Raw genomic sequence first — 21893 nt, forward strand, 5'->3', positions numbered from 1 at the left:
GAAATGAACCTATATAAATATCTTATTATAATATCAAATCTGTTATCTATGATAAAACCAAATTACTATAATAAATTACCTACCTTTGGAATTTTTTAGTGCCTTCATTCAGGATTTACATTATGGAAATGAATTAATATAAATCTTTGCAAGTATAGAATCTTACTCAAGTTATAATAATCATTATTAAACGAAAATCCCAATTAAATGCTGTAAATCACCCTGAAGACTTGTACTACTGCAAATATTGACAACAGGGTAAACAGCTAGATGGAAATTCGATAACCGCAATTAGGAGGTACTGGGTTCAATTCCCGGGCTGACAAATAATTTTTGAATAGTAGCGCTCATCGAATTTCAATCTAGCTGTTTACCCTGTTATCAATATTTGCAGTACCACAAGTCTTCGGGGTGATTTAATGCATTCAATTGGGATTTTCGTTTAATAGCTATTATTCATTAATTAGCATTTGAAAAAATGCAATTTCCAGCTGTTACTCAAGCTATTTCAGAAATCATAAAAATGTGCAACCTAGTTAGGTAAATTCATGTTTCATGACATTGGCCTACATCTAAAGCTGCGTTTACACCAAAGTTATTAACAAAATTTTTATTTTCCGTCCTTATAGATTCTATTAGATTTAACATAACTTATCAACACTTATTTAACACATAATGAACATATGTGCAAAGAGAAACAATAGCATAAGTAGATATCCCATGGTATAGGGCGTTTATGTCGCAACTTTTACTGTTATCTCAAGCCGATTACTGTCGATTATTGTCAAATTTACTATTTTGTTGAGGTGAGAGTGTATGAACGTTTAATAGCTATTATTCATTAATTAGCATTTGAAAAAATGCAATTTCCAATTTATTTCCAGCTGTTACTCAAGCTATTTCAGAAATCATAAAAATGTGCAACCTAGTTACATTCATGTTTCATGACATTGGCCTACATCTAAAGCTGCGTTTACACCAAAGTTATTAACAAAATTTTTATTTTCCGTCCTTATAGATTCTATTAGATTTAACATAACTTATCAACACTTATTTAACACATAATGAACATATGTGCATAGAGAAACAATAGCATAAGTAGATATCCCATGGTATAGGGCGTTTATGTCGCAACTTTTACTGTTATCTCAAGCCGATTACTGTCGATTATTGTCAAATTTACTATTTTGTTGAGGTGAGACTGTATGAACGGCACAATATGAGAGACTACCAGTATCACACAGCTTCAAGGGAAAGAATTATATGAACTATCGGCTTGAGATAACAGTAAAAGTTGCGACATAAACGCCCTATGCCATGGGTTATCTACTTATGCTACTGTTTCTCTATGGTAATACTTAACGATTTCCACTGTTTGCTATATCTATATTATTATTATCTTAAAATTTATAAATTCAGGGCTACCGTACTTATTTTTGTTCATTGAAAAGAACTATAGTACCTTTTTTGAAATTATTTAATTAATTAATCAAAAATACAACTCATCTATTTTTCTATATATGACGAATTGCAAGTAATAATCCGTTTTTGAACTATTTCCAACGACACTACAGTCTAATTTTTGAAAATTAGCTATTAAAACTAGTGCCGTACTCACTTGTGAAGCGCTTTCAACACTGAGTGTTGAAAATGGATTTAAAAAATCCGAAATCGCTCCACAAGTTAGTACTAGTTTTAATAAAACTAATATTCAAAAATTAGACTGTAGTGTGGTTGAAAATAGTTCAAAAACGGATAAAAATACAAATTATTTCTGTATTATATAAACACTGAAAATAGTTGTTATTATTCGTATTTTTAATCTATTACTTTATTAATTTCAGAATAGGGTACTATAATTTATTCTATTTTATAAACTATAAGTTACCTACATTTTTTAAGAGAATTTTTTGCTGATTAATGATAACAAATCTCTACGATCAACAAATCTAAATATTGAATGAAAAAGACTGAGAAATTGTAAAAAAACCACAGATTTATTAATACTTAGGAAGACCGGTTTCGGTTATTACACCATTGTCAATCTCTAATAAACTGAGAATAAAACGTTTATAAGAGATTGACAAAGGTGCAATAACCGAAACCGGTCTTTCTAAGTTTCAATAAATCTGTGGTTTTTTATAATTTCCTAGTATTTTTCATTCAATATGAATACCACAATATCAACTTCTCAACTACACAAAAAGTGAAATCTAAATACTTCAGAAATTATCAATGCTCAAGTTCAGGCTTTGCACTGTAAGATGTTAGAATGAATTAGTATAAATTTTCTACTTAGTTTATCAGAGATTGACAATGGTGTAATAACCGAAACCGGTCTTTCTAAGTATCAATAAATCTTTGGTTTTTGACAATTTCTTAGTCTTTTTCATTCGAAATATGAATAATTACCACAATATCAACTTCTCAACTGCACAAAAAGTGAAATCTAAATACTTCAGAAATTATCAATGCTCAAGATCATGCTTTGAACAGTTAGATATTAGAATGAACTAATATAGATTTTCTAATATTATCAAAAATACAAATAATTATGAAATTAAAATTTGCTTACATTCTTTCAAACTCCTTCTTCTTCATGTTTTAGCCGTTGAAACTCGTTTCACTTCCAACGTAACAATACTAACTTCACAATTAACACTCTAAACCTCTTCGAACTATTAATCTAGATCTAGAACAATGGAAATCGTTTTCAATAAAATTTGTCTATTCATTGAGTTCATGAGCTTCTCTTCTCGAAAATATTCATCAAAACAAGCCGCAATCATTTGTTGAGAGCAAATTCAAACAACTTTTTCGGGTTCAAGGGCATTTTATAAGATGACTGGTGGTGTTTAAAATTCAAGGTGAACGATGAATGCTTTTATCAATAATTACTAGGTCTCTAGGTTTATTTGAATTGGACATCCGGAAGTCTTTAAAATAATACATTTCCTATTTCTTATGCGTATTCAATATAGTGAGGTCCACGTTATATAATGGCAGTGTTTGATTGGCAATGGTATTGCTATCCTTGTCTATCATTCAACAAAGCGGATAACGCTACCTCTTTCTCGCTTTGCTCTGTTGCCAGATTGTTTTTAAACAATGTAGATATATAATTAATTAACACAATATTTCAACTTAATTATGAAAATTCATTATGAAATCATTGAAATATATAATTTTTTGCTTGATAAAATATAATTGATTATTGATCGAGCGAAGTGAGGTCTAAGATTCAAGTCGACGGTTTGGCATTTCTCTTAATGTTTAAATGTTTATATGTTGCGCATTTACGGTGAAACGCGGTAATAGATTCTCATGAAATTTGACAGGTATGTTCCTTTTCTAATTGCCCGTCGATGTATAAGTTATACAAGGTTTTTGGAAATTTTGCATTTCAAGGATAATATAGAAGGAAAAAGGAGCCTCCTTCATTTTAATTATGAAAATTCATTATGAAATTATTGAAAAATATAATTGATTATTTGAAACGAGAATGAACAGTTAATATTACTTCAATAAACCTGTATCAGCTACCGTCTATAGAAGGCATTGACAAGATAGAGGACTGGCAACGTTGTTTTCTTATCTTTCTCTACTGCCATTATAACGTGGACCTCACTATAGAAGCGGTATTTCTGTATCCTATATTTTATTCAGGATACATATATACTATATTTTCTTCAAATACATATATACAATCAGAGAGGGTATAGAATGTATACTCTATACATTCTTTCTACCTACATTCTTTATCTCTAAATATTCTATACTCTCTATGCAATGGACGTTTTATTTTCTATGACAAATCCTTATTCAGTACCTTTATTACCTATTATTAAAGTTTAAATGTTTTATAATTTATTGAAGAAAAATGGACTTTAATATATTGTTTCTAAATGTATTTGTTTCTTTCTTAACGAAGCCTATTGCATGTTTGTATGATGTTTATTGGCTGATAAAAAATTCTTATTCTCATTCTTTTCTATAAGTTTTATGCAGTGGTGGATATTTTTATATCTACATCTTATTCACCATCCATCCATTCATAATACAGTATAATCTAATTACATTATTCAATGTATTTTCAATTCGTTTCAACCCAATTTGCTTTCAAAATACAAAATGCAGTAACCAAAATTAATACCTAATTCAATATAATATAATGTACGGTATTCCTAATTTAAAGCCCAATGTAATACCTAATAGGAATTGTTTCTAAATGTATTTGTTTCTTTCTTAACGAAGCCTATTGCATGTTTGTATGATTATTGGCTTTATAAAAAATTCTTATTCTCATTCTTTTCTATAAGTTTTATGCAGTGGTGGATATTTTTATATCTACATCTTATTCACCATCCATTCATAATAGAGTATCAAATTAGATTCAGTATTCCTACTGTATTTTTAATTCGTTTAAACCCGATTTGTTTTCAAAATACAAAATGCTGTAACCCATAATACCTAATTCAATATACAATGTATTCCTAATTTAAAGCCCAATGTAATACCTAATTATTCAATTATTTTGCTGCACAAGTGGAACTAATACGGCAACATTCAATAAATAAGGATGTACCAGTACATAAAAAAGTCAAGAAAGGGAATTATTCTACTTTGAATATTATTAAGAACTTGACAACAACGCCTCTCTATTCAATCATATATTATGGCTTCAGCCATAAATTTTCCTTGACAGACTTTGCAAATAATTTTGTCACAGCTCTAAAACTCTAGAACAGATAAACAATTTTGATTGACAAGTCCTATTAACTATTTAACCAACTTTTCTGGTTTTTGCAGAAATTTTATTGTTAACTGCAATTTATTCATGGGTTAGTTATAATACGTTATTCTTATTTTTGTGTTTCTTCTCCTACTTCACTCTCTCTCTCTCTCTCTCTCTCTCTCTCTCTCTCTCTCTTCTCTCTCTCTCTCTCTCTCTCTCTCACTCATTCTCTCTCTATTTCTCTAACTCTCGCCCTCCAGCAAACAAACGGTCAAATGAGTCCATAAAATCACGAATTTCATCAGAGATTATTTTGGCAAAATATGCAAAAACTAGTTTTTTGGAATCCTGGCCAATTTGAGAAGAATTTTATTACTAGCTGAACTATTAGGGGAACTAAATTTTTAGGACATTCTTATCAAACCCACACTATCGGCTTTATTATGTTTTCTCCCTAAGCTGAAAAACGTGTTTTTGAGATTTTTGAAAATCTGACCTTTCCATTTTATAGCCCACTAGCTCTGGATTAGTCGAAATTTGAATTTTATCAGTCCTCTTTCATTTCTTCTACCCAATCCTTTTCCATTTTCTTCATATATTCGTCGTTTTTAGCCTTTCTCTAGTCTTTTATCAATTAATTGTTGTATCACTTCTTTTAGACTACATTAGGTTATCTCATTCATGACTATTTTCCTTGCATTATTCCTAGTTTTCTAATAGTTTTTATCTTGTACTTTATGATTATAAAAATATTGATATTCATTTATTTATTTACAACAACATGGAAATAATATTCAGCACACGGAATAATCCCAAAAATTGCTCCCCAATCGAGAGAGTTACAATAAACACAAATACACATTTTCTCCTCCTCATCCTCCTCCTCCTCCTCCTCCTTCATCTTCTTATACTTTCCCCCCAGTAACTTCTTATTGTTCTTCTTCTCCTGATTCGAATAATTATTCTTCTAATCCTGTAACTTCTTCTTCTTCTTCTTCTTTTTTTTCTTCTTCTTCTTCTTCTTCTTCTTATTCTTCTGCTTCTTCATCTACTCTTTCCTCAAGTTTTTCTCCTCCGGTTTGCTTTTTTATTCTTCTCTTGCAACTTCTTCTTCTTCTCCTCACATTCATTCTACTTCTCCTCACACTCTATGTCCTTGTTTTTCTTCTTATTATTGCTGTTCTCTTATTTTCTCCTTCTTTTTCTGTTCCAAACTTTGGCAATATTATTCCTTTTTCAATTTCATCTTCTTTTCCTCTCTCTCTCTCTCTCTCTCTCTCTCTCTCTCTCTCTCTCTCTCTCTCTCTCTCTCTCTCTCTCTCTCTCTCTCTCTCTCTCTCTCTCTCCAGATACTGTTTTCTTTCTTCCCTCTTACTCATCCTCTACTCCTCGTCTCCACCTTCTTCTGCTTCCCCTCATACACCTCTTCTCCCTTCTCCTTCTCTTTTTCCTTCCTCACCACCTCTCTCTTGTCCTTCTCCTTCCTGCTCTCCTTCTTCTTATTCCCCTCTTTCTGCATCCCCTTCTTCTGCTTCATCTCTTCCACTTCATCTTCTGTTCTCTTTTTCTCGTCTATCATCATCATCATCATCATTTTCTCCTCCTCCTCCTCCTCCTCCGTCTCTTCTTCCTCCTCTTTCAATATCGTCATCCTATTTCATTTCTCCTATTTTCACTGAGCAATGCTTCAACAGTATAACTGTGTCACTATAACCAAAAAAGAGCAATTAATAGAACATGATAAGCCATGTACACTGATAAGAATTTTATGTCAAGAAATTAAATGCATCATCAATGTGAAGTCATATTGTAATCAATCACCATTAAAAAAATATCATTTAGGAGAGTGCTTTATATTAATGTCCTCATACTTCGATAAGAAACTACCATTGTTAAATTAAATTTGAACTGAAGCGTGAACTTTTATAGATATCTGCAGACCTCGATAAAAAGTTTATTCAAATTTATAAATAAGTTTCTTATCAAACTCCATCTGTATATCGTTTTAAATAAATTATGTATAACTTATTCAAGTAATCCTAATAAACTTATAATTTAATCAAGTCCTGTACATAGTTTTTATTTTTCACCTAGAAGAGGTGACAAATTTATTTAAAATTATTTGGATGGATTGTTCTATGAGAGGTGACAAATTTATTTGAAAGGATTTTTCTATAAGAGGTGACAAATTTATTTAAATTTATTTGGAAGGATTGTTCTATAAGAGGTGACAAATTTATTTAAAATTATTTGGATGGATTGTTATATAAGAGGTGACAGATTTATTTAAAATTATTTGAAAGGATTGTTCTATAAGAGCTAACAAATTTATTTGAAATCATTTGGGAGGATTGTTCTATAAGAGGTGACAAATTCATTTAAAATTATTTGAAAGGATTGTTCTATAAGAGCTAACAAATTTATTCAAAATTATTTGGAAGGATTGTTCTATAAGATGTGAGAAATTTATTAAAAATTATTTGGAAGGATTTTTCTATAAGAGTTGACAAATTTATTTGGAAAGATTGTTCTATAAGAGGTGACAAATTTATTTAAAATTATTTTGAAGGATTGTTCTATAAGAGGCTAACAAATTTATTCAAATTTATTTGGAAGGATTGTTCCATAAGAGGTGACAAATTTATTTTAAATTATTTGGAAAGAAATTATTCAAACTTTTGATCTTCTTATCAACTTTCATCCATTTATCCACTGTTTTAATTCATTTATGATAAAAAAATCCAAGCTACAAAATGTTTTCAAAATAATTGGCAGGAATATGTTCAAAATGAATTAGTGATGTTAGATTATTTTGCAAGTATATTACTTTTATATTATTGTCTTGTTATTTTGTATTCTCTCACATTATTGGGAGTTGAAAATTGGAGTCACCGTTGGCAATCGAATAAATAAATACATAAATAAAAATAGGTTTCTTATGTATATGTCTATGTTTATTTTTAGTTATATGTGTATGTTTCTTATGTATAAGTGTTTTGTGATAATTAAATGGAATGAAATGTCAAGTTTTCTTTAATTTTGATTTATTTAATGCCCAATAAGAGGTGAGCAACTGAATTTATTACAAGTAATTAATTATAGCAATTAATCAAAGTAATTAATTAAAGTATTGATACTGTATTTATCATAGTAGCTCAGCGACAATTAGTCTAATTCATTTAATTGGCAAAAAATAAAGTTAGTTAACATCCTACAGATTTATTAGATCATGACAAGTGATTTATTTATTTATTTCACATTCCATAATAGATAATGTAAGTGAATCCATTCCAAAATGATAATTAGGGTCAAGTTATGAACTGATAGGAGTTTTGGGTAATTTATTAGCCAATAGATTTCAATAATTAATCAGCCTAATTCATTCATTCAATTGGAAAATTCATTCAAGTCTTCATTAACGTCTAGAACCTGTCTACAATTAGAAAGTAGTATCTTTGATAATTTGATTTTGACTGATTGATTTTTGATAATGCACTGAAGCATTATGTGGCTAATTCAAACCAAATTCATTTCAAGAATATATTACGGTTTAGTACATTACCTACCATATTATTTTCAATTTATGTATGGTAAAATTCTCATTCAGTTCGTTATAAATAATGTCAAAACATTCCTTTCAACAAATGCCAACAGTTCAAACAGTGGGCATTAGTTGAACAGGGAGCATTGATATAATTTATAAGGAATTATGACAGTTGAATTAAATCTCAGTATGGTATTAGGATACCATTATCTGTGCCACTGTAAAAGTTCTAAGACACCTTTATTTGTAAGCAATCAACTATAGTGAGGTCCACGTTATAATGGCGGCAGTGTTTGATTAGCAATGGTATTGCTATCCTTCTCTATCATTCAACAAATCGGATAGCGCTATCTCTTTCTCGCTTTGCTCTGTTGCCAGATCGTCTTTTAACAATGTATAATTAATAACTAATTAACAAAATATTTCATCTCAATTATAAAAATTCAATATGAAATCATTGAAAAATATAATTTCTTGCTTAATAAAATATAATTGATTATTTTAAACGAGGATGAACAGTTAATATTACTTCAATAAACCTGTATCAGCTACCGTCTATAGAAGAATAGAATAGAATGGCTGCCTTTATTTTTACCTAGGAGGGCGGAGTTAGGGCGCAGCCGGCCCTCTCTTACACTCAACCCTCCAATACAACGCTAAATAATTGCTAGATTAAACAAATCAAATTAAGAAAAAAAAATATATATACAATATATATATATATACAATATATATATATATATATATATATATATATATAATATATATATATATATATATATTATATATATATATATATATATATATATATATATATTGACAAGACAGAGGATCGGCAACGGGTTTTTCCTATCTTTCACCACTGCCATTATAACGTGGACCTCACTATAGTTGAAGACTATTGAGGTTAATCTTATTACTGAAGTGTAATGAAGTCTAGACTACTAGAACAGACTTATTCACTTATTGAAGGTGGAAAATTGAATCAAATTAGTCAAATACAAGAACATACTTATTTAAGTTGAAAAATAGAATGAAATTGTAAAGTGTAATAGGAATGAGAGTAAACACGACATAAGTATTTAATACCTTGAGAAAGGTTTTTAATAACTTGAACTATACAGGTTTCGAATTGGAATGAGTTTGTTTAGAGACAGTAACAGTAATAACAAATTCAAAACATATGTTGTTATAATACATAGTGGGATACCGTACTTGAAAATCCTTGAAGTTTAATAATAATTATCAATGATTAGTTAAGTAATAATAATCAACTATTAAACTTAAAGGATTTTATAAATTATTTATAATTATGACACACCAGAGCCTAATTTTGTAAAAAGTTCAACTTACTACGTTGAATTTATGTAATCGCTTTCGAGATTACTTTGCTCCCTAGAATACTGGAAATTAAATTTTTATCTCAACTGTAAATCTGAAATTATTTTTTCCTCCACCTACTGTCTAAAGTACTTACTTTACTCCCTGAAACATAATACTAAAGTGTCACTTTTTCGCTCTCGGTAGTAAAAACAGAAAAACTCCCTAGGGAAGAAAAGTGATTCCATTTAAATAACATGGGAAGCATCTCTATTTCAAAAACTCACATTGTAATAGGTTAGAAGGTTTAAGCTCAGATGAGAAAGCGTAATAGAGGTGTATGTCATTGAGTCAACTGAATTCAATACCACAAAAAGAAATTTGATCAACTCATGAAATATCTGCTTGTATGATATTATATTCTTAATATTAGTAGACAATAAAAATTTATACAATTTTTAAAATATTTTATTCTATTCAAAATACCAGCCAACAAATATTTTTGATCTGCAATATTCAAATCTGAAACGCGTTATCTGGAGTCAGCCATTTTTGGTAGCTGCTCAGCTGATATAATTGTTACAACTTTAGCTGATAGATAGCGCAATCGGCAGTGCCAATCAGCCGACCGGTTTTTAGGTTTTAGATTTTAGGTTATGTTGTTAGGAAACATTGTCACCAATACGTAAGTTATTAAAATGATTTTATTTGCAGTTTCTATAGAAAAATGTAGATGGAGGAAAAATGTTGTGTACATCACGAGCGAAAAATACTTTTTCTCCCTCAGGAAAATTGTTGCCCTCGGCTTTGCCTCGGGCTTCAAACTTTTTCCCACAGGGAGAAAAAGTCGTACTTTTCACTCTAGATATACAAATAACTATTTAAATCTCCATACAGGGGCCTTCTTAATGAAAACAGTCCTTGATAAAAACAGCTCAAACAGATCATCTTGAACAAATACCACTTGTAAAGGAGTGTACAGAGTTGAGCGTCACAAACACATGCATTTCACTTTACATCAGATGACGCTATGCTTATTATAACTGTAATTTACTGTTTCTGTACAAATACAGATATAATAAACATAGCAACAGCTGATGAGAAGTGAAACGCGCGTGATCGTGGCGCAAAAGTCTGTACGCACCTTAAGAAATAAATTGAAAGAAAATGAAAAAGACAAAATAAAGAGATAATACACTTGTGATAATATCACAATATGAATTATTCTAAATCCTAAAACAATTTCGATGAAGATGCTCATGAACTAGGTAGGACCTCTGCCGGCAAATCCCTCTATTTGAAAAATATTTTTAAATAAATTTGATTGAATAAATTCAATTTATTTAAAAATTAAAAACAAATTTTTAATTAAATTTGAGTGGTAGAAAGGACTTTCTAGTCCTAACTCCGCCTAATAAAGAGAGTATTTTCATTTCATTGAAGAGTTAATCGACCACTATTGCCCTGTTTGACAAACACCTGTTAAATTATAATCGTGATTAATTGCCACCTGAACCAATCACAGAAGTCTTTTTTCAAAAAGGCCTTCTCTGATTGGTTCTCGTGGCTTTCAGTCATGATTAAAATCACGAGCACAATTTCCATTTTCTCAGGTGTTAAGAACATTGAGAGTTGTAAGAATCAAAAGTGAGAATTAATTGTAAGAAACAAGTGTAAGAATCAAGTGTAAGAATCAAGTGTAAGAATCAAGTGTAAGAATCAAGTGTAAGAATCAAGTGTAAGAATCAAGTGTAAGAATTAATTGTAGGAATTAATTGTAAGAACAAGTGTAAGAATCAAGTGTAAGAATCAAGTGTAAGAATCAAGTGTAAGAATCAAGTGTAAGAATTAATTATAAGAACAAATGTAAGAATTAATTGTAGGAATTAATTGTAATAACAAGTGTAAGAATCAAGTGTAAGAATTAATTATAAGAACAAGTGTAAGAATTAATTGTAAGAACAAGTGTAAGAATCATGTATTAAGACATTAAACATTTTAATGTTTTTAATATTAAAATCATGATTGGGTTAACAGGCTTTTGTGCAACCAGGTCTAAGAGTGATAAAATAACACATTTATTGTAAATATGTAAAAATCCTAAAAAAACTTTTGATCTTGTAACTCATACAACTACCGATTTGCTTCCTCTATTGGACAAATATCACTTCCCAAAAAAATGAAATAAATAAATAAAACAGAATATACTACAAACAAGTAATAACTGAATTAAGTTGATAGTAAATCCTAAAACACTTTCGATCTTGAAGCTCATTCAACTACCGATTTACTTCCTCTATTAGACAATATCACTTCCAAAAAAATTGAAATTGATAATTAAAACAGAATATACTATAAACAAGTAATAAATGAATGAAGTTGATAGTAAATCCTAAAACACTTTCGATAAAGAAGCTCTTGAACTCATTCAACTACTGATTTACTCCCTCTATTAGACAATATCATTTCCAAAAATATTGAAGTTGATAAATAAAACATAATATACTACAAACAAGTAATAAATGAATGAAGTTGATAGTAAATACTAAAACACTTTCGATCATGAAGCTCTTGAACTCATTCAGCTATTGATTTATACTTCCTATAAAAAAGTAATAACTGAATGAAGTTGATAGTAAATCCTAAAACACTTTCGATCATGAAGCTCTTGAACTCATTCAAATATTGATTTACTTCCTCTATTGGACAAATATATCACTTCCAAAAAAATGGAGTAGATAAATAAAACAGAATATACTACAAACAAGTAATAATGAATGAAGTTGATAGTAAATCCTAAAACACTTTCGATCATGAAGCTCTTGAACTCATTCAAATATTGATTTACTTCCTCTATTGGAAAAATACCACTTTTAAAAAAATTGGAGTAGATAAATAAAACAGAATAATATACTATAAACAAGTAATAACTGAATTAAGTTGATTCACTTTCGATCTTGGAGCTCTTAAACACATAAAATTACCGGTCAACTCTTACTATATAAGTATACAAGCACAGACAAACTAGTAGGTGTCATATATAAGACACTAGCCGGCTCTGTACCTCAGCTAAGACTGAGAGACTGAACTGAGATCTAAACAAGCTACGACCCAATAAAATCAGGTTTTAGTTCTGTAATAAAAGATGCTAATAACGACCTCTCTTGACGTAGGACTTGACGCGTGTAAACGGTCTCTAACTTTTGTTAATTAGTTTTACACGCCTCTTTTGATCGATTGATAATGTGTCAAACTTAAGCTGGGTTTACACCAAAGTTATTAACAAAATGTTGATAACTTAATCCTTATAGATTCTATTAGATTGAACGGAACTTGACAAACACATATGTTCATCATGTGTAGCCTATGATAAGTTGTGTTCAATCTAATAGAATCTATAAGGATTAAGTTATTAACATTTTGTTAATAACTTTGGTGTAAACGCAGCTTTACTTTTGCCTTTACTCTCATTAAATATTTAGCTTTTATCATTCATTCATACAAACAAACCTCAAATAGAAAGAAAAATAAAAATCTTAGTGCCCTTAGTACCCAAAACTTGAAAATGGCATCAATGTCCGAAACATGTTGTGATTAAATATTTCTGAAAGGGTACTGAGATTTTTATTTTTCTTTCTATTTATATAAAATTAGCCCTATACAGAAAAGAGATAAACAAACCTCACCTTGGCGGTCGTTAACCAAGGGTTTAATGCTTGTTATAACTGTAAATATCTTCTTGTATAATATTATCTTGGAATAATTTTAAAATAAAAGCAATTATTCATTCACTCATATAATAAGTACATGTATCATAGATGGAAATTAATTATTATTATCAAACGAAAATCCAAATTAAATGCTGTAATTCACCCCGAAGACTTCTGTAATGTTATAGCCTCTTATCTCAATATTTCACTCAATATACATGAGTTTCCATTTTTGTTCTGCCCAAAGTTAGCTTTGTACTTTCTGGCCCGGTTGCACAAGAGGTGGTTAAATTTCAACCGTAGTTAATTCCACGAGAACCTATCAGAGAAGGCGTTTTTGATAAGACAGCTTCTGTGATTGGTTCTCGTGGAATTAATCACGGTTATAATGTAACCAGCTTTTGTGCAACCGGCACTAAATCTTTTAAATCTTATTAATAAAGTTTGTAGAGTGAATATTGATGTTGTGTTACTTTTCCATAATTGAAGAGACTTGGAATATTTTCAAAAATCCACTTTATATTTAAATAAAAATTGTTATTTCACAGGAGCATGGTTTTGTGTGTGTTCACACATCATGCTCCAGTGAAATAATATTTGTTATTAAAATAAAGTGGGTTTTTGACAATATCTTAAGTCTCTTCCATTATCTTATTAATCTTTAAAATCATTTCGAAGAAGTAATGTTATAGCCTCATTTATTTGAATATTTTACTCAATATTCCATTTTAGTTTTGCCCAAAGTTAGTTTTGTTAACCGAGCGAAGTGAGGTCTAAAATTCAAGTTGACGGTTTGGCATTTCTCTTAATGTTTAAATGTTTGAATGTTCAAATGTTTGAATGTTTAAATGTTTAAATGTTTATATGTTGCGCATTTACGGCGAAACGCGGTAATAGATTTTCCTGAAATTTGACAGGTATGTTCCTTTTTTAATTGCGCGTCGACGTATACACAAGGTTTTTGGAAATTTTGCATTTCAAGGGTAATATAAAAGGAAAAAGGAGCCTCCTTCATACGCCAATATTAGAGTAAAAATCAGACTATAGAATTATTCATCATAAATCAGCTGGCAAGTGATTACACAGATGTGTGGAAAAGCCATTGCTGTATTTCCAAAAGGTCTATATTATCTAATTTCTAATCAGGTACTTGTGGGTGAGAATACTGCGTGAGGTCTACTGTTCACAGAACTACTAGTACTATATGTGTTTAAATATAGAGATAAGATAGCATAATCGTTTTTAGGTACTAAAAATTAAACTCAAATTCAAAAGTGATTGAAATAACAAACTTTTAAGACTAGTGTATAATGTCAAAATTTGGGGAAGAAACAGTTTTGGGCAGTGCCTGTTGGTCCTTCCTTAATCATTTTATTATTTGTGTTATGTGTATCATTGAATAAGTAAATAAATAATATGTCATCTTTTCTCTGAAATTCAAGTAGGTATGTGATTTGGCATAGAGAAAATATACACCTGTATTATTCGTGAATAATAGTACTATAATAATTTGATCTTAGAAGGATGTATACTTCACAATAAATAATTATCACTTCCACATAGAAACAATACAATTTGATGAAATATCATGCTTCCTTGTATAACTGCGATTTTCCTGTATTTGATATTTATTTACTCGATGATATTCCATAGAATTATTTGATTGAAAGTAGGAAAACGTCAATAATTTATTGTTGATCAATATTATCAAAATTTGATACTTTTGGTACACAATATAATATCAACAATAACAAGGAAAATCATATTTAATAATATTAAATAATAGTTAGTTTGACTATCTGTTGTTTCTGTATAATTAATCTTGGAATTTGATAATAATATAGTGTGGTCCACTTTATATTTAAATAAAAATTGTTATTTCACAGGAGCATGGTTTCGTGTGTGTTCACACATCATGCTCCAGTGAAATAATATTTTTATTAAAATAAAGTGGGTTTTTGACAATATCTTAAGTCTCTTCCATTATCTTATTAATCTTTAAAATCATTTCGAAGAAGTAATGTTATAGCCTCATTTATTTGAATATTTTACTCAATATTCCATTTTAGTTTTGCCCAAAGTTAGTTTTGTTAACCGAGCGAAGTGAGGTCTAAAATTCAAGTTGACGGTTTGGCATTTCTCTTAATGTTTAAATGTTTGAATGTTCAAATGTTTGAATGTTTAAATGTTTATATGTTGCGCATTTACGGCGAAACGCGGTAATAGATTTTCATGAAATTTGACAGGTATGTTCCTTTTTTAATTGCGCGTCGACGTATACACAAGGTTTTTGGAAATTTTGCATTTCAAGGGTAATATAAAAGGAAAAAGAAGCCTCCTTCATACGCCAATATTAGAGTAAAAATCAGACTATAGAATTATTCATCATAAATCAGCTGGCAAGTGATTACACAGATGTGTGGAAAAGCCTTTGCTGTATTTCCATAAGGTCTATATTATCTAATTTCTAATCAGGTACTTGTGGGTGAGAATACTGCGTGAGGTCTACTGTTCACAGAACTACTAGTACTATATGTGTTTAAATATAGAGATAAGATAGCATAATCGTTTTTAGGTACTAAAAATTAAACTCAAATTCAAAAGTGATTGAAATAACAAACTTTTAAGACTAGTGTATAAAGTCAAAATTTGGGGAAGAAACAGTTTTGGGCAGTGCCTGTTGGTCCTTCCTTAATCATTTTATTATTTGTGTTATGTGTATCATTGAATAAGTAAATAAATAATATGTCATCTTTTCTCTGAAATTTAAGTAGGTATGTGATTTGGCATAGAGAAAATATACACCTGTATTATTCGTGAATAATAGTACTATAATAATTTGATCTTAGAAGGATGTATACTTCACAATAAATAATTATCACTTCCACATAGAAACAATACAATTTGATGAAATATCATGCTTCCTTGTATAACTGCGATTTTCCTGTATTTGATATTTATTTACTCGATGATATTCCATAGAATTATTTGATTGAAAGTAGGAAAACGTCAATAATTTATTGTTGATCAATATTATCAAAATTTGATACTTTTGGTACACAATATAATATCAACAATAACAAGGAAAATCATATTTAATAATATTAAATAATAGTTAGTTTGACTATCTGTTGTTTCTGTATAATTAATCTTGGAATTTGATAATAATATAGTGTGGTCCACGTTATAATGGCAGTATTGAGAAATAGGAGAGCAGTGTTGCCGATTCTCTGCCTTGCCACTACCTTCTATAGAAGATAACTGATTTCGGTACATCTAATGTGATATTCACTTTTCATTCTTGCTAAAAAAAAATAAAACAGATATTTTATTCGTCAAGAATAAATATTTTTCTTTTTTTTTAATTGTTAAATAATCAATATTCATAATAATATATTGAGATAAAAATTTTGTTGATCAATATTATAATTCTACATTGTTGAAAACTATATTGGCAAAGCTAGAAAATGATAGCGCTATCTGCTTTGTTGATTGATAAAATACTTAATTAATTTGATTAATCTGATCAATTTGATTAATTTTGATTAATCAAATACTTACATTATAACGTGGGCATCACTATATTATTATTATTAACTAGCAGGAAACCCGTGCTCCACGTCTATTTTAAAATTTGACAAACTGAAAACTTGACCGAGTGGAATCTTGATGAATTGAAAATAGGTCTATAACCATCCTCTGTTTAATAAGAATCTATATGCAAAATTTCAAGTTAATCAGTTGAGTAGTTCAGACGTGATGATGCGTCAAACATAATTTTCCTATCCCGTACGTATATAAGCCAGTTCTTTCCTTTATTATAGATGATATATTACAGATGAATATATGATATACTAGAAGTTCTGTGAACAGTAGACCTCGCGCTCAGTGAGTTACATTGACCTGTTATGTTTTCTTAAAAATTAATGAATAATTTATCAATTAAAAATGTCTAGAAAAAATCCTAAATAACATAGAGCTTTCTGTCCTATATCGTACCGTGACGTGTCGTCCCGGAATGTGAGTGTGAGCGCTGTTATCAGGTCTGGCTGCAACTGTCTACAACGTTGATGGAAAGATACAATTTTCAAGATGTTCGATGTTTTTGAACGGGTAGTATTATAGTCCACTAGACAGCTGATTTCTGATGAATAATTCTAGAGTCTGATTTTTACGGTGATATTGGCATATGAAGGAGGCTCCTTTTTCCTTTTATATTATCCTTGAAATGCAAAATTTCCAAAAACCTTGTATATACGTCGACGCGCAATTTAAAAAGGAACATACCTGTCAAATTTCATGAAAATCTATTACCGCGTTTCGCCGTAAATGCGCAACATAAAAACATATAAACATTATTAATACTTTATAAATTTAAACATTAAGAGAAATGCCAAACCGTTGCCTCACTTCGCTCGGTCAAAAATGTTGAATATTTTTACTTTCAGTTTAGTATTCAAGATAAACTATTAGTTGCATAATTGATTTCCAACATGCAAGAAATTCATGACTACATACTAGAAGATGATTCTATCATCAAAATTACCACTACAATACATACGATTATCAACAGCTACACACACACAGCACAAAATTATACTCACATGTCAGATACTATAATTCAATCACAAAAGTTCAATTCAGCTTCCAATGCAAGACTACCTAATCAATGCAAAGGTCCCGAGAATGGACCTCTTCAAGTGGTTAGGCAAAAGAGAAAGATAGAGTGAGAGAGAGAGAGAGAGAGAATGAGAGAGAAGTGATGAAATAAAAGATAGAAATCAAAAGGAATGAGAATGAAACATAAAAGAAGAATGTAGAAGAATATGAATGAAAGACAAGAGTAATTGACAGAGAGGAAGAGAATTGGGAGAAGAAGAGGAAAAGAATGACAATGAAATATAAGAGAAGAGCATGGAGTGTACAGCGAGGTCCACGTTATAATGGCAGTGGAGAAAGATAGGAGAACAACGTTGTCGATCCTCTGTCTTGTCAATGCCTTCTATAGACGGTAGCTGATACAGGTTTATTGATGTAATATTAACTGTTCATTCTCGTTTAAAACTAGTAGTTCTGTGAACAGTAGACCTCACGCAGTATTCTCATCCACAAGTACCTGATTGAAACTATAGACCTTATGGAAATACAGCAATAGACTGGCTTCCCCATACATCTGTGTAATCACTTATCAGCTAATTTATGATGAATAATTCTATAGTCTGATTTTTACTCTAATATAGGCGAATGAAGGAGGCTCCTTTTTCCTTCTATTATATCCTTGAAATGCAAAATTTCCAAAAACCTTGTATATACATCGACGCGCAATTAAAAAAGGAACATACCTGTCTAATTTCATGAGAATCTATTACCGCGTTTCACCGTAAATGCGCAACATATAAACATTTAAACATTTGAACATTAAGAGAAATGCCAAACCGTCGACTTGAATCTTAGACCTCACTTCGCTCAGTCAATAATCAATTATATTTTATCAAGCAAGAAATTATCTTTTTCAATGATAATGAATGTTCATAATCAAGATGAAATATTTAGTTAATTAATTATATTTCTACATTGTTAAAAAACAATCTGGCAACAGAGCAAAAGCGAGAAAGAGATAGCGCTATCTGTTTTGTTGAATGATAGACAAGGATGGCAATACCATTGCTAATCAAACACTGCCATTATAACGAGGACCTCACTATAGAGTGTTAGGAGTGAGAGAGTGAAACATAAAAGAAGACAGAAAAGGGATAAGAATGAAAGACAAGACTAAGAGGAGGATGAGTAGAAGAAGAAGAGAATAATAGGAAAGGAATGAGAGAATGAAACAGAAAGAAGGAGAATAGATAAGGAAGAGGAAGATGGGGAATGAATAGAGTAATCAAAGCAATGCCAATCATGACAATTGCTCAACAATTGTCATCCAAAACCGGTCCCTATACACTTGCTGCAATAGTAAATTGAGGCGCAGATTTTGTAAATAAAAAGAGTTGAAGAGTAAAAATAGAACAAAAATAAAGCACAATCGAACAAATAAACTATAACAAACACAATAAATTCGATAACAATTAAAAATTTGTATATTGTTTGATTCATAAATAAAGCACAGAGCAATTCTCAACATCAATTTTTGACATGGCAGACTATGTGTCACAATGTTCATGAATACAATCTTAATGAAAAACCGCCAAAAGTTGAAAATCTTTAAACATGTGCCAAAATTAAAAGATTCGTGCCAAATGCTGTCAATATTGTTGTACATTATTAATTCGTTATTTATTTATTCAATTTCTAATTTGATCTGGGCAATGTTGAAATGAGTATTTTCTTGTATTGTACAGTTATAACCTATTTTTTGGTCATGTTATTAATAATTATTAATGATAATGATAATTATTATCAAAATTTGGGAATGGAATAGATTTGGGCTAAGCCTGTTGTTCCTTCCTAATCATATTTTATTGATTTGTGATTGTATCTACAAATAAATAAATACAGTCATTTACAACATTATAAATTGATTTTCAAAACAACTTCATCAGAATTTTTCTATTGTTTGCAAATTTTTTATTTAATTTGTTTTCTGTTGCTACTCACAGAAAGGCGACGTGGAGTACAATAACTAGTAGAAGAAGAGGAAGGAACAGTGAGTGAGAAGGAGAAGCAAAAAAAATAAGAAGAGTAATGAAAAGAAGGAGAAAAAGAAAAAAGGGGGGAGAAAAATAAAAATGGAGGAGAGGAAGAGAAGGAGGAAAAAAGAAGCATGAAGTGAAAAGGAGTAGAAAAGCAGAATAAGAGAAGAAATAAGAAGGAGAGAGACGAAGAGAAGAAGGATAAAGAGAAAAAAAGGAGAGAAAGTCAAGAAGATTGTACGTTTATTTGCTATGCTAGATCTGAAAAGGCCTACTGCACAAAAACAGCAATACAAAATAAATATTTTAAGAATAATGCAAATATGCAATGCAAGAAGCTGAATGAGGAAAGGAATAAATATGTGGATGTATTTTTGTACAACTTTAGTTTTTATTGCTTCATCGGCTTGAGTTCGGTTTTAATCCATTTGTTTCTTCTCTCACCACATTATCTACGCTAAATTGAATGTCTTCTGTTTTTTCTATGGTCATCATAACTAAAAAAAAAATAGAAATTTAATAAAAAATGCGTACAAGAGAAGATAATACCATTTAAATATATTGACACGTACGGTAGAGTCATGTTTGTTATATGAATCTGAGAATATTTATACAAAATTCTACTATATTATAATAATATATACCGTAGCCTAGTATAATTTTATTTTCAAGTGGTCTATGTATGAATGTTTCTCTTTCTTTCTACAATGTAAAAAAACTATTTATAACACAATATATACTGGCAATCTATTGATTGTTGAATTCATATTCCCAACAAATAAATATTTCTTCTAATTTTTTGTGAGTTATTCACTACTATTTGGCAATCATTGACAAATCTATTCTGGCATGTTATTCAAGCATTTATTAAATACATTTCAACGTTCTATTTTGTATTTATGGTTGTGTACAATGTATACAATACAGCTTATAGAAGGAACTATCAACAATCTAGTAAATTATTGTTATAATTCATAGTATTTGAAATGAAAAAAATTGTTTCAGTGATAAGAATACCGTAAATGATGTTTTAATAAGGGAGTTTTGCCAATTATTTCCATAACTGAAACAATCATATTAAATGAATTTAAATGAAATTTTGCCAGTTACTGAAGCTTACCTTACCAGTATCCTTGTATTATCAAAAATAATATAGCATCAATCAATTAGTTTTCAAAGTTCTACAGCACTAACACTCAAAAAACTAACCTAAAAATGCGCACAAAATCAACTAGAGTACAAGCTACCAAGCAGTGACTGAGTAAATGCTAGTTATTAGAGGTAATAAAAGAGACTTGCATGAATTATTGAAGGTCTTCGTCGAGATGTCAGAAGCTCTAATTATTATTTTAATGCCAGTCATTGAACTGAAATTGAAAATCTATTTCAACTCTGTACAACTGAATTAAGTTGGTTTGAATCCAACATTTTTGGCGAGCTACCCAATAAATTGATAAGTGTTGCCATTTTGGCAATACTAATGTTTCATTACTTTATTATAGGTTGAGATAAACGGCTTTTTGGATCATTCAAAAGTGTACATTTGAAAGCACATAACAAGCATTGGAAAATTTCATAACAGACGACACAAAAGGTTATGTTTGTTAGATGCTCATCAGCTGATAGTATTTATCAGAATAGCGCCTGGCGGACAAGTATTGAACTAAAAAGATCTACCGCTCATTTTGAAATGCCGGTAGATTCAAGGCAATCATTCAAAAATGGCAAAATAATTCCATGACTTTTCTTGGATTGGAGTTTTATCTTTGTTGAAATATTTCCTCAATAGAAACAATAATTGGTTTGAACTTAACACTTTCTCCTTCTTCACAATTATGAAACTTACTTACTTATTATACTACTAACAATAAAATATTGCTGGTCTTGGCACTATTTATTATAAAATAGGTCTTGACACCAACACTTTTATCAAAATTCTGGAGGCTCTA

At 30.0% G+C, this 21893-nt stretch overlaps 1 protein-coding gene across 4 annotated transcripts in view; it reads right to left on the minus strand.

The window, feature by feature from the left end:
• Positions 1-21528, minus strand: part of LOC111056584 (organic cation transporter protein) — a 65500-nt gene extending 43972 nt beyond the window's left edge. The window contains exons 1-2 of one of the 4 annotated variants that reach the window (XM_039438319.1): positions 12549-12567; positions 2576-2692 (exon numbers count right to left, since the gene is read on the minus strand). In XM_039438319.1, coding sequence (XP_039294253.1) covers positions 2576-2601 — 26 coding nt within the window. In that variant the 5' untranslated portion in view covers positions 2602-2692; positions 12549-12567. Of the gene's footprint in view, positions 1-2575; positions 2693-12548; positions 12568-17913; positions 17934-21064; positions 21196-21243 lie in introns of those variants that run through there. The other 3 variants (XM_039438320.1, XM_039438322.1, XM_039438321.1) reach the window with 3 other exon arrangements.
• Between the last annotated feature and the right edge of the window lie 365 nt (positions 21529-21893).

This window comes from Nilaparvata lugens, chromosome 11, assembly GCF_014356525.2.
Source record: "Nilaparvata lugens isolate BPH chromosome 11, ASM1435652v1, whole genome shotgun sequence".
NCBI classification, from domain to species: domain Eukaryota; kingdom Metazoa; phylum Arthropoda; class Insecta; order Hemiptera; family Delphacidae; genus Nilaparvata; species Nilaparvata lugens.